General features: G+C 41.8%; 1 protein-coding gene across 4 annotated transcripts in view; it reads right to left on the bottom strand.

Annotated features, from left to right (window-relative positions):
• Positions 1-3,404: 3,404 nt before the first annotated feature.
• mcf2la (mcf.2 cell line derived transforming sequence-like a) overlaps positions 3,405-13,467 on the bottom strand; it is a 38,467-nt gene continuing 28,404 nt past the window's right edge. For 3 of the 4 annotated variants that reach the window (XM_020591976.1, XM_020591975.1, XM_020591978.1), the window contains 27 exons: positions 13,216-13,332; positions 12,931-13,080; positions 12,641-12,765; positions 12,409-12,523; positions 12,191-12,310; positions 11,886-12,077; positions 11,613-11,804; positions 11,341-11,494; positions 11,149-11,201; positions 10,972-11,051; positions 10,724-10,790; positions 10,488-10,603; positions 10,328-10,397; positions 10,095-10,187; positions 9,916-10,008; positions 9,708-9,833; positions 9,080-9,301; positions 8,874-8,966; positions 8,668-8,746; positions 8,492-8,561; positions 8,297-8,406; positions 7,964-8,056; positions 7,278-7,352; positions 5,542-5,651; positions 5,219-5,331; positions 5,030-5,133; positions 3,405-4,840 (listed from right to left, as the gene is read on the bottom strand). In XM_020591976.1, the coding sequence (XP_020447632.1) occupies positions 4,761-4,840; positions 5,030-5,133; positions 5,219-5,331; positions 5,542-5,651; positions 7,278-7,352; positions 7,964-8,056; positions 8,297-8,406; positions 8,492-8,561; positions 8,668-8,746; positions 8,874-8,966; positions 9,080-9,301; positions 9,708-9,833; positions 9,916-10,008; positions 10,095-10,187; positions 10,328-10,397; positions 10,488-10,603; positions 10,724-10,790; positions 10,972-11,051; positions 11,149-11,201; positions 11,341-11,494; positions 11,613-11,804; positions 11,886-12,077; positions 12,191-12,310; positions 12,409-12,523; positions 12,641-12,765; positions 12,931-13,080; positions 13,216-13,332 (3,012 nt within the window). In that variant the 3' untranslated portion in view covers positions 3,405-4,760. The remainder of the gene's footprint in view (positions 4,841-5,029; positions 5,134-5,218; positions 5,332-5,541; positions 5,652-7,277; positions 7,353-7,963; positions 8,057-8,296; positions 8,407-8,491; positions 8,562-8,667; positions 8,747-8,873; positions 8,967-9,079; positions 9,302-9,707; positions 9,834-9,915; positions 10,009-10,094; positions 10,188-10,327; positions 10,398-10,487; positions 10,604-10,723; positions 10,791-10,971; positions 11,052-11,148; positions 11,202-11,340; positions 11,495-11,612; positions 11,805-11,885; positions 12,078-12,190; positions 12,311-12,408; positions 12,524-12,640; positions 12,766-12,930; positions 13,081-13,215; positions 13,333-13,467) is intronic. The other variant, XM_020591977.1, reaches the window with a different exon arrangement.

Raw genomic sequence — 13,467 nt, 5'->3', positions numbered from 1 at the left:
ACACAGAAACTTTTTCGTTATCGAGTAATTCTCGTCACTTCCGGTAGTACTTCGGCTCAAGATGGTCACCTTGACAAACCTGTACCTTTCCAGCTGCGATTTGCCTCATGTGTCGCCGTATTATTTGGCATTCAGATCCGCAGGAGTACAGTTCAGTTCGTAGCACTTAACTTTAACATATCTTGTAACACATAATTATAAATTGCCACCCGTGAGAAGAAAAGTTTTGTTAGAAAAGATACTAAACGTAGGATATTAGCCTAAACTGGAAAAAAGCCCATTGGAGGTTACATATCACGTGCTTGAAATTACATTTCCGGATCAAAATAGAAAATAAAGACTGACAATGAATGTACCTATGTGTTTCAGAAGTTAAACATCAATAAAGCAGCTACTAAAAACGGATAAGCTAACAGAAAAATATTCACAAAGTTTGTAATTATTGTGTTACATATATGGCTCACAATTGTGTAAATTGAGAGTGCTAGCAGTTTAAAATAATACATAATTTTTTTTTAAATAGTCTCAATTCCCAAAAAAGCAAAGTCCCATAAAGGAAACAATCTCAGACTTTATTAAATCTGCTTTTTATTTTACATACAATTCAGAAATACATATTTACAAATATAGACAGATATGTCTCTTTATAATATCTTTATCAACACAATACTCAGTAAAGACAGTGGTTGCTGCAATGTGCTGCATAAAATAAACTGAAAAATATAACCATTCTCATCCCTCCAGCCTCCAAGTCAAAGGTACAAACCATTACAATAACAATAAGCTTTTGTGTGTGATCATGATCAATCACTGACAAGTTTAGTGCCCCTGTCAGCTTTGATAAGAGTGCAGAAAATAAACTCTCACAATACACAGCAGTGCCTGGAAAAAATACTCCCCTTGCTCAGGCCTTTGACATTTGTGACTTTAAACTGGGGCTATGAAGAACATGCCACAGAGAGTGGTGATATACAGAGACAAAGAGACCCACATAAACCACGTTCCCCTTCACAATATACATGCCCTCGAGGAAAACAATGTGAGGTATAGAAGATACATCTGTACAAGTATAACATACATAGATCAACATATAACGCCAGCCACAGCTTACTCTCTGGTTTAGCTCACTGTTTGACACCAAAAAGCCTACACACTAGTTTCTTCCGTTCACAGGAAGGCCTCTTTAGATTTGAGGGAAAAAAGATTTAAATCATGACAAATTAATTGTGAGCACTGATGATAGTCAGGGCTGAATTTACCAAACCAAAAGTAGTGTTAAATGTGGCTTTGCTGAGCCAGTGGACAAATACAGCTCATTATTAGCAATAAATGGGTGCGGCTGGTTTCAGTGCAAGCACATGCTGCACTTTATCTGTCAGACATTCAACATTGACGGGCAAAGGAAGAGATTATTTTATAGTGCACCTTGTAAATACTTTGATCTGGAGATATTTAAAAAAAATGTTTACCTATAGAAATAGAGAAAATGTGTCATTTAGTGTTCATGTCTGCGTAAAGACGTGTGTGCTATCAGTCTGCATCAACATCCTCTTTTCCAGGGCTTTGTGTACTTACGATCCCTGCTGTGTAATTTACACCAAACGTCACTCTTTTTTTACCCTCTTATTCCACCGTGACAGTTCCTCAGCTACATTATGTGGCAAGTAAACAGACATTGCTTGTGGGCTGATGGTGCAAACATGTTGAGCAGGTCTTGTAGAGAAGTGCCTACTGTCACATGCCTGAGTGGGGCTTGGAGCACAGGGAGAGGACGGAGTCTGCTTTTGTTGCAGCAGTGCAGAACAAAAATACAGTGGGTACGGAAAGTATTCAGACCCCCTTAAATTTTTCACTCTTTGTTATATTGCAGCCATATGCTAAAATCATTTAAGTTCATTTTTTTCCTCATTAATGTACACACAGCACCCCATATTGACAGAAAAACACTGAATTTTTGACATTTTTGCAGATTTATTAAAAAAGAAAAACTGAAATATCACATGGTCATAAGTATTCAGACCCTTTGCTCAGTATTTAGTAGAAGCACCCTTTTGAGCTAATACAGCCATGAGTCTTTTTGGGAATGATGCAACAAGTTTTTCACACCTGCATTTGGGGATCCTCTGCCATTCCTCCTTGCAGATCCTCTCCAGTTCTGTCAGGTTGGATGGTAAACGTGGGTGGACAGCCATTTTCAGGTCTCTCCAGAGATGCTCAATTGGGTTTAAGTCAGGGCTCTGGCGGGGCCATTCAAGAACAGTCACGGAGTTGTTGTGAAGCCACTCCTTCGTTATTTTAGCTGTGTGCTTAGGGTCATTGTCTTGTTGGAAGGTGAACCTTCAGCCCAGTCTGAGGTCCTGAGCACTCTGGAGAAGGTGTTCGTCCAGGATATCCCTGTACTTGGCCGCATTCATCCTTCCCTCGATTGCAACCAGTCGTCCGGTCCCTGCAGCTGAAAAACACCCCCATAGCATGATGCTGCCACCACCATGCTTCACTGTTGGGACCGTATTGGACAGGTGATGAGCAGTGCCTGGTTTTCTCCACACATACCGCTTAGAATTAAGGCCAAAAAGTTCTATCTTGATCTCATCAGACCAGAGAATCTTATTTCTCACCATCTTGGAGTCCTTCAGGTGTTTTTTAGCAAACTCCAGGCGGGCTTTCAGGTGTCTTGCACTGAGGAGAGGCTTCCGTCGGGCCACTCTGCCATAAAGCCCCGACTGGTGGAGGGCTGCAGTGATAGTTGACTTTCTACAACTTTCTCCCATCTCCCGACTGCATCTCTGGAGCTCAGCCACAGTCATCTTTGGGTTCTTCTGTACCTCTCTCACCAAGGCTCTTCTCCCCCGATAGCTCAGTTTGGCCAGACGGCCAGCTCTAGGAAGGGTTCTGGTCGTCCCAAACGTCTTCCATTTAAGGATTATGGAGGCCACTGTGCTCTTAGGAACCTTAAGTGCAGCAGAAATTTTTTTTGTAACCTTGGCCAGATCTGTGCCTTGCCACAATTCTGTCTCTGAGCTCTTCAGGCAGTTCCTTTGACCTCATGATTCTCATTTGCTCTGACATGCACTGTGAGCTGTAGGGTCTTATATAGACAGGTGTGTGGCTTTCCTAATCACGTCCAATCAGTATAATCAAACACAGCTGGACTCAAATGAAGGTGTAGAACCATCTCAGGGATGATCAGAAGAAATGGACAGCACCTAAGTTAAATATATGAGTGTCACAGCAAAGGGTCTGAATACTTATGACCATGTGATATTTCAGTTTTTCTTTTTTAATAAATCTGCAAAAATGTCAAACATTCTGTGTTTTTCTGTCAATATGGGGTGCTGTGTGTACATTAATGAGGAAAAAAATGAACTTAAATGATTTTAGCATATGGCTGCAATATAACAAAGAGTGAAAAATTTAAGGGGGTCTGAATACTTTCCGTACCCACTGTATATGATAAGAGTGGTCATGATACCAAAACAGTATATATGCACAGATTTTGACATTTATGAGCATGTGTTTCTGTTTGAGTCCTGGGTAAAAAGCTAATTTTCAATAAAGTTAATAAGAAATTAACCAAGCAGGTGAGGGCATAAGACTTCCTGCCCCACTATAATCTCTATAGTGTACACAAATCTGTAATTTAACTATCCCTAAATGGGAGATGGAGTGTAAATCTGTCTCTGCTGAAATCTGTGGTTTTCTGTGCACATTGCCCATGAACATGTATGAATGCACACACATAAAGACACAAGCAGGTATGCAGCCGCACCTGCCTGTCCACATAACCTCTTGGGCTTCCTGAGAGGTAAATCCAGAGCAGGTCAGAGGCAAGTTGGACAATTTATCTTAAAAACAATTTAAAAATATAAATAAATAAATAAAAAAACTGAGAAGTTCAAAGGTTGTTTCAAGCTACTGCAGTTTGTGCTTGTAGCTGTAGAATGTGACCACTAGGTTGTGCTGTTGCTCACTTAGTGATACATGTGACTGTGTTTCTTAATTTGTAGTTAATAGCATAAAACCAGGTTTAAGTGAAGCTCATATTGGGATGAACACAGCATTCTTGAATGGGGAAAAACAATAAACAAAGTGCTTTGACACCACTGGCCAGCCACACACTACACCCTCCATGTGTCCAACAAACAAACAGGTTACAACACTTACAGTAATGTGCTCTGAACATCCGACCTGTTCAGTGATGCTCCAAGATGCTCTGAAAGCTTTTTTTTTTCTTGCAGCCAGCTGCCAGTTTTCACAGTGTCTGAGTAATGTCTGGCACTAAAGTATCTGATAGTATCTGTGGATGTTTCACACAAGAATCTGCCACTGTGCTGTGATGTTGTGAACTTGAAGGGGTTCAACAACATTGTGTAAGATGCTGACAGCTCATATTTAGTGTAGGTATTTTTTTTAAATGTGTCCACTTTAATGCTACATAATCTCAGATTATTAGAAGACATTTAGTTTTTTTCTGTGGTGATTTTTTCCTGTGATATTTCAAGTACAGTGTGAAAATACCTAGACTTAAAATAATTTCAAGTGAAAATATAACACTGCAGAGTGGAAATCTTTCTGTTGAGTGGTGGGTGTACTCAACAACAATACTGGCAGATACAATGATAGTTTTGGTTTTTGGTTGGAGTGAGCAAACTGTGAGGTGGGTGTCTGTGTGATCAAAAGAACAATGAGATTGTGTCAGCTTTAGGGTTTGTAATTCCACCTGGACAAGGTGGATGGATGAAGCCAACACTGTTCTTAGGTCAGGGTTTGATATCAGAAAAGCTGGTGTAGGTCTCACTGCAGCTGGAAGAAGTGCTGAGATTCCCAGAGACACTGCCATCTGCAGGAGAAAAACACAAACCACATCAGTCTATCAGAATAAACTGACTCACTGCAAATATACATCTTGTTCTCTTCAAAAGTGATGGTTAAAGATGCTGTAATCCAGTTAGTGAATGACAATACAAATATTCTACCACATTTCTGAGGCTACATGAACAGTATATAATACAACTATGAGAAAAGAGACCTGAGCTGCTGAGCGACTGGGATGACTTGGCCTCTGAGATGAGGCTGAGGAGATTTGCTGCTGCCACCCAGCCCTCCTTACTGCTGCGTAGGTTCTTCACAAACCTGCCAAGGATTAAACAGAAACTTTAGATTTTTACTTAATTGACTAGCACACATAATTATCACACATGATTCAAAACATACTTACCACTGACCCTCCTCTCCTTCTCTGATTAGCTGGACCGTGTCTCCACTCTTAACAAACAGCTCCTGAGGACCTGCCTTCTCACAGTCCACTACCACCGTATATTTTCCTGGAGCCTGAAGGGGTCAAAGGTCAATAACGTCAGTCAGTGTTAGGTTAAAAGATATTTATTTTCCTCAGCTCTCTCTAACATATTAAACTAACATTTAATGCTATTCAACCCTGTCAAACATGTAACCAACTATTTTTTAGGAGCAGGCTTCACTATAGCAAAGTATGGAAAAACCACAGTGGTGGGAAATCTGATGCTCTGGGTTCAGGCTCACCAGCTTCTTCACTCCCTCATCCTCGGGGTCAGAGTTCATGGGGTCCTCGCTGCTGGAGTACCCGTCATTTTCGTCTGAGGCATCTACTGATAAAGATGTCTTGTTCAAGCCTGCAGGTGGGTGTTGGTGGTGAGGAGAAGAGGGAGGGGACAGAAGGGGACAAGTGGAAAAAAGTGGTAAGTGATCTGAGGAATGACAGAAGTGAATCTGTATCATTCACACTCCATGTGGCAATCAAATCCATAAGGCAAAACACAGTGTAGATCTCTATACAAAGTGACTGTGCATCTCACAATGAATATTTAGGTTATTCATGGCTGGCAAATCAGTGAGACGAGAGATTTGATGTCAAAATTAAAGGACAGAAACCGTCCACGGAGGAGTACTGTATGTGAATATGAATTTTGCCAGGATCAAACAGAATGCCACTTGGAATGAGAGTCACAGTCACACACAAATATCTCATGATGAGCACAAAACCATGAAATCTCTTCTGCCACAAGATGACAAATTATTCCATCTACACATATTCAAACAGCGCCAAACACTTCCAGACTCCCAGAGAAGATCAATAGAGACAAATCCCAGTAATTCACAAAAAAAAAAACATGATCTGAGAAAACACCTGCTCTCTGCTCTGGCTGCCAGTGCAGAAAGATAAACTGCAGAAATTGTGTTCATTTTTCTAAACCTCATTATTCTCTATGTCACACAGCAACTAAACCCAAAACACCCAATAGCAGAAAAGTGAAAACAAAAACCAGAACACCAAAAACACAGTCATTTAGTCAAGAGTTGAGACTTAAAATCTTCTGTTTCCAAATAAAAACAGTAGGAATGTTTTTCAAGCTGTCACTGATTATCAGCTAAACATCCCACTCCAATGCGAAATTAGACAATAAGCCTCAATACAAGGCTAAATGACTTGGAAAGCGGACATTTTGCAGCATTTTACTTCTGGTAAAAATCTGTCATGACCTCCACAAACCACAGCAAGAGCCCACAGTGAGTGATTCTCTATACCTCGCCGCTTGCTCTTTAACGCATTAGAAGCACTCATCCATTTGAATCTGCTCAGAGTGACATAGGGCACTGGCTCTAGAGACAGAGAAACAGCCAGCCAATCAGTGACAGCTAGCCAGTCATGTAGATGACTGGTTATTCAGAAAAGGGATGTTTTTAAGTCCTGGACACCAGGAGAAAAACTAAATCACTGCCATTAAACATACACAAGAACTGCTCACTCTGACAAGAAGACAAAATGAGTGCAGACATTGTGAAATGTTCCCTAAATAAAGTGGACCGATCATCTCCAAAAACTGCAGGTGCAAGACTTATAATTCAGTAAAGATGATGATGACGACAACCTGTGGATGAAGGTAAAAAATGTTGTGTTCAGATAAACTAATAAATATTACAGAGCATCTGCAAGTTCAAGAAGACTTTCAGAGATACTTGATTGGTCTAAATGTGGACTGGCAACTCGGTTTAGGAGATCTGATTTGTAGACTTCCAGGACCTGCAGATAGTCTGTCTCTCACACACTCTCATAAGTTAATGGTAGATTAATGTCTGCTACAGCATCACATCCAGTTCCATACTTCTATATGAGACACAGATGAAATCTGCATAATGAAGACACACAAAAACTTGAGCATATTCTACTAATATGGAATGGGGGAATGAATAATGGTCCTCTATAGTTACAAGTCCACTATAATGGGACAGAAATATACCTTTGAACCCAAACGGCGTAGGGTCACTCTTGACCAAGTGGTGTTTGGAGCCGTGTTCGGGGCTCAGGGCTGAGCCTGGCCACACAGGCACAAACAAGTGAAGAGGAGGAAGAAGAGGAAGGAGAAAGTGATTTGACAATAAAATTCAATATCTACTCCATTGTTCTGCTAGTGCATAACTAATGCAAGGAAATGTGGACCTCCAGTGATCTTCATCAAAAAATACTATCTACAAATATAAGTTTCCTACTGGTTATTGTGAAGTGTAAAATATTTATGCTGGCCAGTGATGGGTCATCACATTAATGTGGCTGTAGCTGCTGTAATATTCAGCCTTAAATATAACTGAAAGTAATAGGAGAGCATTAGCCGGTGCACATACATACATATGCAGTCCTAGGAACTACAGCACATGAATACAGGCAATGTTAGACTGTGACCACCAGGAGGCAGAGTGGCTCCAACATAAAAACGGGATAATCAGTTCACCTCATAGTGAAAGCTAATGATACTGCATCAGGCTCTAAATCAGGTTAGACTGAGGCCAATAATTTGTCTTTAGTTAGAAACATTAATTCATAAAATTACAGATGCATTATTTCATTTTTTTTTAACTAAACCAACTGAACTGGTCTGAGCATTGTGCTGTACTGTTTTAAAAACCTCCTCAGGTTTGCAAATTTTACCTTTTGGACTCTTGAGATTGCTGAAGCCCTGCAAAGTAAAACGTTTTTTTGCCACAGAGGATCTGTCAGTGGTTGGACTGGTCACTGGTTCATCTGGAAGCAGTGGTTTCAAATGGGAAGCAGGGGTAGAAGAAAAGAGAGCAGGGCAGTGATGGAAAGGGATGTGTGGCCCAAAAAGACAAATTAAGAGGTAGAGAGATAGAAAGAGGAATCATGAAGATGAAGGTCATGAAGACAGGAGTTCAAATTAGCAGCTTTCAGTAGGAGCAGAAATAAAACCTGACTGAGATATTTTATGTCTGTGTGTGAGGGCAGTGTTTATCAAACATCCACCTTTGTGTTTCGGTGAGGAGGAGGAGGAGTTGACATCGGAGGTTGGGCTTAGTTCTGCCTTTCTTTCATCTTGCTTCTTCTGGCTCTTTTGACCATTGCTCCAGAAAGGACTAGGAAAGACAAGAAGAAGAAAACATGACAGTGAATAAAACCACACATGCATTTTAGCCCATGTCTGGATGTGTAGACACCAACCTGAGGGAGATGGAGATGTTGCTGGTGGGACTTAGGGTAATGGAGTCTGAGTTCTTCTGCTGACAGGCATCTAAAACATACAACAGTTCACTATAGTTACAAAGAGCTAGTGTGTGCAAAAGACAGAGAAGAAGAAAAGCAAGCAAGCCCATGTGCGTCTGGGTGTTTCCTGGCACCTCTGCAGGCTTTGAGCTGTTCAGTCAGAACTTTGCGGATCTCATTCACCCATGTTGTTTTAATCTCTGGTGTCGGAGCCTGGACGAGACAAAAAGCAGTGATAGGGCTTCTTTTTAAATGAAAGAACAGCCACTGGTCACTTCTCCATCAGTATACTGGTCTATTAGGCCCCACACTGCTCATTTTGTGGTCAAAGTGACCTTACCTGGACAATGAAAACTTCTTCTCTGGAGTTACACCAAATCTCAAACTTCTTGTTGTCACCCTTAGCGTTCTCTGTAATGCCCACTGCACTCATCTGAGAGGCAATAACAGGAGAGAGCTTAAACAAGCTTGTACACAGTCAGCTCTGATCTTTCACTACATCGTGTACAAAAATGTACTTTTCAAATTTGACCGACGTGAGCTTACACTGAGTGAGTGTTTGAAGCTGTACGATGGGGCTTTCTCGTAGCCCTCCCCATTCTCCTCTCTCCTCTTACAGAAGAGTAGGGCTTTCTCATGCAGGAACAGATGCCTCTGCATTGGCTTAAACCGGGCCAGATCCTTGACCTTGGCGTGACCTTTCTTATGCTCCGTCCACACGCTGAAGGAGCCCTGCATCAGCAGACGACCCAACTCTGACAGGTTACCCTGAGAAAGACAGACAGGAATGCAAACATCAGAATTAATTCCCACTCATTACTTTGTTATTTGACAAGACAGCTGGAGGCTGGTCTCTCTTAAAAAGCAATTGATTCCTGACTACATCAACACAGTAAATATGATGGTAGAATTTTACACAGGTAACTTTCAAAAACCAAGATCCACATTTGATGGGACATGTATAAAAACAAAAAAATGTACAAACTATCCTTTTGCAGATACTTGAAAAACTACATGAACTTTATGGGTGCGTTTGCAAAATTGGACAGAAATAAAAACATATACAGAGGTGGGGAAGCATCTGATTTATGGACATCTACATGTTTTCATCAAAAATAATCTGCAGCATATTTTTCAGAACAAGTGTATTTTTTAGAACTGTAATTTCTCTGACCTCGTATCCCGTGATGGCGATGAGATGCATGGAGTCGTTGACAGCTTTGAGAATCCCCAGAATGGAGGAGAGAGCTTCCTGTAGGTCATTGCAGCCGTTGCAACCTTTACTGTATTTCAACATCTCCTGCAAACACAAAGTGAAAAATAAAATGAATGGAGAACATAGCATGCTCTCCCTCTGTAACACAAACATGAATGGAGCTCACCTTAAGCAACAGCTGGTACTTGGTGATTCTCTGGACAGGTTTCAGGAGGTAGGAGTCCAAACCAAGTTTATGTTCCAGCTTCTTCTGGCACTCCTGGGTCAAAGCAGAACCCAACAAAGAATCTTAGAGGTAACTGTTTATTGCAGTTAAAGGTATGAGGTGAAAGACGAAAGGCGAACCTGGAAGAAGGCACAGTCGGAGCACTGTCTCCACAAGCTCTCAGAGCGAGGTTTATTCTGGCAGTAGGCCTCGTAGATCTGCAGGTCCTTCATCTACACAGAGAACAGAACAATCATTGTTGCAACATGTTGCTAATGTCACAAATGAAACTTTTTAAGATTTCAGTTTGGCTCTGTATCTGCAGTAAATCCAGACCTGAATCTTGGAAGCAACATCTGGAGAAAGTGCTTACCCGTTCTAAAAAGCAGCGGCCCACCAGCTCTGGATAGTCAGTGTATGCTTCCAGCTCCTTTAGAAATGTCCTAGAGACAAACACAACACAAATAACGAGCACGATATCAGAGTGAACAGCACTTGAAAGTTAAACAATTCATGGCTATAAAGAAGAACACCTCTTATGGAATTGGTAGATTTCAGACATGTTCCCAAACAGGATGTCTTTCTTGCCAAGCAGAGTGCTGGGGATGAGGTGAGCCATGGCAGGGTTGTCCATCTCTGCTGCATAACCCTGAAGGTTAACGTTGTACACGGTGCATCAGCAAAGCAGCAAAACCTTTAATTTCCTAGCCTTGAATGATAGGATGTTTCGAATTATTGATCCACCTGATTGCCTGGGACTATGACTCACCTCCAGCACACACAGTAGCTCCTCCACATACGCTCGCTCTGTCTCCAGCAGTTCATTCATCACATGACTGGAACACACACAAACATACAGTTGAACAGAATTACCACAAATGCTATTATATGGGAAGCTTAACTTTATAATTCAACAGTGAGACCTCCTACACAAATATCTGGATGACATTTGATTAAAATTTAAAGTGATACGCTGCCCATTAACTGCTCTCTTATCTATGACATTTGACCCCTTACCGTCGAAGTATTGCCAAGTTTTCTTCTTCTTCTGACAGAGAAGCATGTCTGGTGCTGAAGCTATGTGTTGGTGAAGGCACCTGAAAACACACACATTTATTTATGTACTGCATATTCAGTATGACCACACATAATCATCCATTTATAGCCTTAATAATAAAAGTAAAGTGAATGTACCTTTTTGCACATGAGACTATCTACAGAGTATCTCCTTTCTTTCCCATGTGCATCTGAATAACAGAGAGAAAACAGTGTGTTGATCCAATTTTACCTGTGATCAGTGAGAACAGTTCTGATTTGCCGTAAATGTTAGTACCGCTAAAACCACTCTCTATAAATCATCTTATCTAGGGATCCAGGCAGGCTTACTGGGAGAGGAGAGAGGAGTCTTCACTTCAGGTCTAGGTGCTACTGGCTGCACTGGTCTGGTCTGTTTGGCAGCTAGTTTCTTCAGGCTGACGCGTCTCTTCTCAAACATCTCCTGGACAGAGCTTTGCTTCTGGAAAACGCTCTCCACCTGGTCCTGATGGGGACCAAACAACCGGAGATTTTGTAGTAGATTAAATAAATTTTGATCACACATGTTAATTAAATGGTGAGAAAAGCATATATTTAATCTGCTAAGTCGATTTCCTACAGACCCTGAGCTGAGGAGTGAGCACTGCTTCATACTGGCAGTAGATGTCGCTGCGGTCAACGAGGGTGTGCAGCCGTGCTGTGTCCAGGTATCGCTCCAGCTCTTGCAGAGCCGCTTCAGCTCCATCCTGAGACTGACAGCGGTCTACTGGCTGGCTGGCCAACAGAAAGATGCCCTCCTCACACCACCGTGATGCCTGGGAGAAGGTTTGATGGAAGCAATAAACTGATATGTTAAAATAAAGTTTCTTTCAGACACAAACATACCACCCTCCTACCTTCTCCAGAGCATGGTGGAGCTCCATCGCCCTGAGGAGGAGGCCCTTCTTGCTCCTCAAAGTAGAGCTAATCCCATCACACACTCCTCTCAGCTCGATGCACTTCGGCCTGATGGAGTCTTCAGCGTAGTGGGAGTTTTCTATCAGCCTGTCACCTTCAGAGGCCAGAGAGAGGGCACGGTCTAGTACCTCCTATTGAAACACATTGTTAACTTCAGAATATATTTTCAAATAAAATTACATAAAGAATACTGTCTTGTCTTGTGTTTTCAAAACCTCATGAGCTAAGTGTGGGTTTGTCTTACACAGGCCTTGTCCTCATGGCCACTGAGCTCTCGTAGGATGTGCTCAGCATGGGCGGGGCTTAGGCTGACCTCAGAGAAAACTGACAAGCGCTCTAATGTCACATCAAGCTGGGAACACACCTACAAAACACACACATTGCTGATGTTATCTGGCTCAGTTGTAGATGCAGATGAATAACTGTCCAAAACTACATTTCCCACGATTTGACCCAACTCACTTCACGGAAGTGCTGTTCAAAGTGACGGAGCTGCAAACACTGTTCTAGCTTAGTGTGGTGACGCTCCCAGAAATCATCAAATGCTGCTTCTGTTTCGTCCAGCTGGCCCAGGAGTCTGAGAGGGAGGAGGAGAAAGAAGGGGTGAAATGATAAGAGGAGAGAACGGGAGATTTGTTTGCATTCAGGGGCCTATTCTTTATGTATTCATGCATCCATTCAACCCTTCATCTACCTCTGTACTGTGGCTAAGTTCTCCAGTTCATCATGGGTCATGGTGTATTCAGGGTCTGTCTGTAGAGGCTCATTGATACAGTCAAGAAGATGGCCCCCTTGAGACAACGCCACCTGGAGTTCCTCCTGGAAATGGAAAAAATTATGTTCTTAAACACTACACAACATGTGGCAACAGAAAACAGACAAAATTTAAACCTCAGGTCTGAACCTGTCACCAAACATCTGTGACAAAAAGAAGGAAAACACAAAGGAACATAAGGTGGAAAAGACAGAAAGAAAATCTCTGACCTTCATTTTAACTTTCTTCAGTGTGTGTGTGTGAAGCAGGCTGGTAGTGGCCTCAGCATCATTAGGTAATTCTGTCTCTGCAAGCTCAGTACCAAACGCCTGCAGGGTCTGAGCCGTGGTCTTCACCATGAGGGCAAAGGCCTCGATTGCCTGCGGAGGGATTTGTACACACTGTGAATCCAGGTGAAGAGAAGAAGGTTCATGTTGATAGCTGACAGTTATGGCTGACTTTTGTGCCTCACCAGGAGGGAAATATATGTATGGTGTGCATGTGTGTGTGCATACAGTACGGTGTGAGATCCAGCTGTCATGGCAGTATTCCCGAGTGCCTCCAAACTCTGTTGTCAGTTGTCCTGGGTCAATATAGGCATGGAGCTCAGTCACCGAACTCAGCATCAGAACCTGGTTCATTGTATTAATACATTATATGAGGTAGTATTAAATGAGCAATAGAACAAAAGAAATAAATAAACATACAAAACAATCAATATAACCTTTTTTATGAAGTAAAAATGTGTTTCTAGTTTCAGATCTACA

This window comes from Monopterus albus, unplaced genomic scaffold (assembly GCF_001952655.1).
Source record: "Monopterus albus unplaced genomic scaffold, M_albus_1.0 scaffold16.1, whole genome shotgun sequence".
Taxonomy (NCBI): Eukaryota; Metazoa; Chordata; class Actinopteri; order Synbranchiformes; family Synbranchidae; genus Monopterus; species Monopterus albus.
Note: the sequence above shows the minus strand (reverse complement) of the source record. Positions and strands in the feature narration are given on the sequence as shown.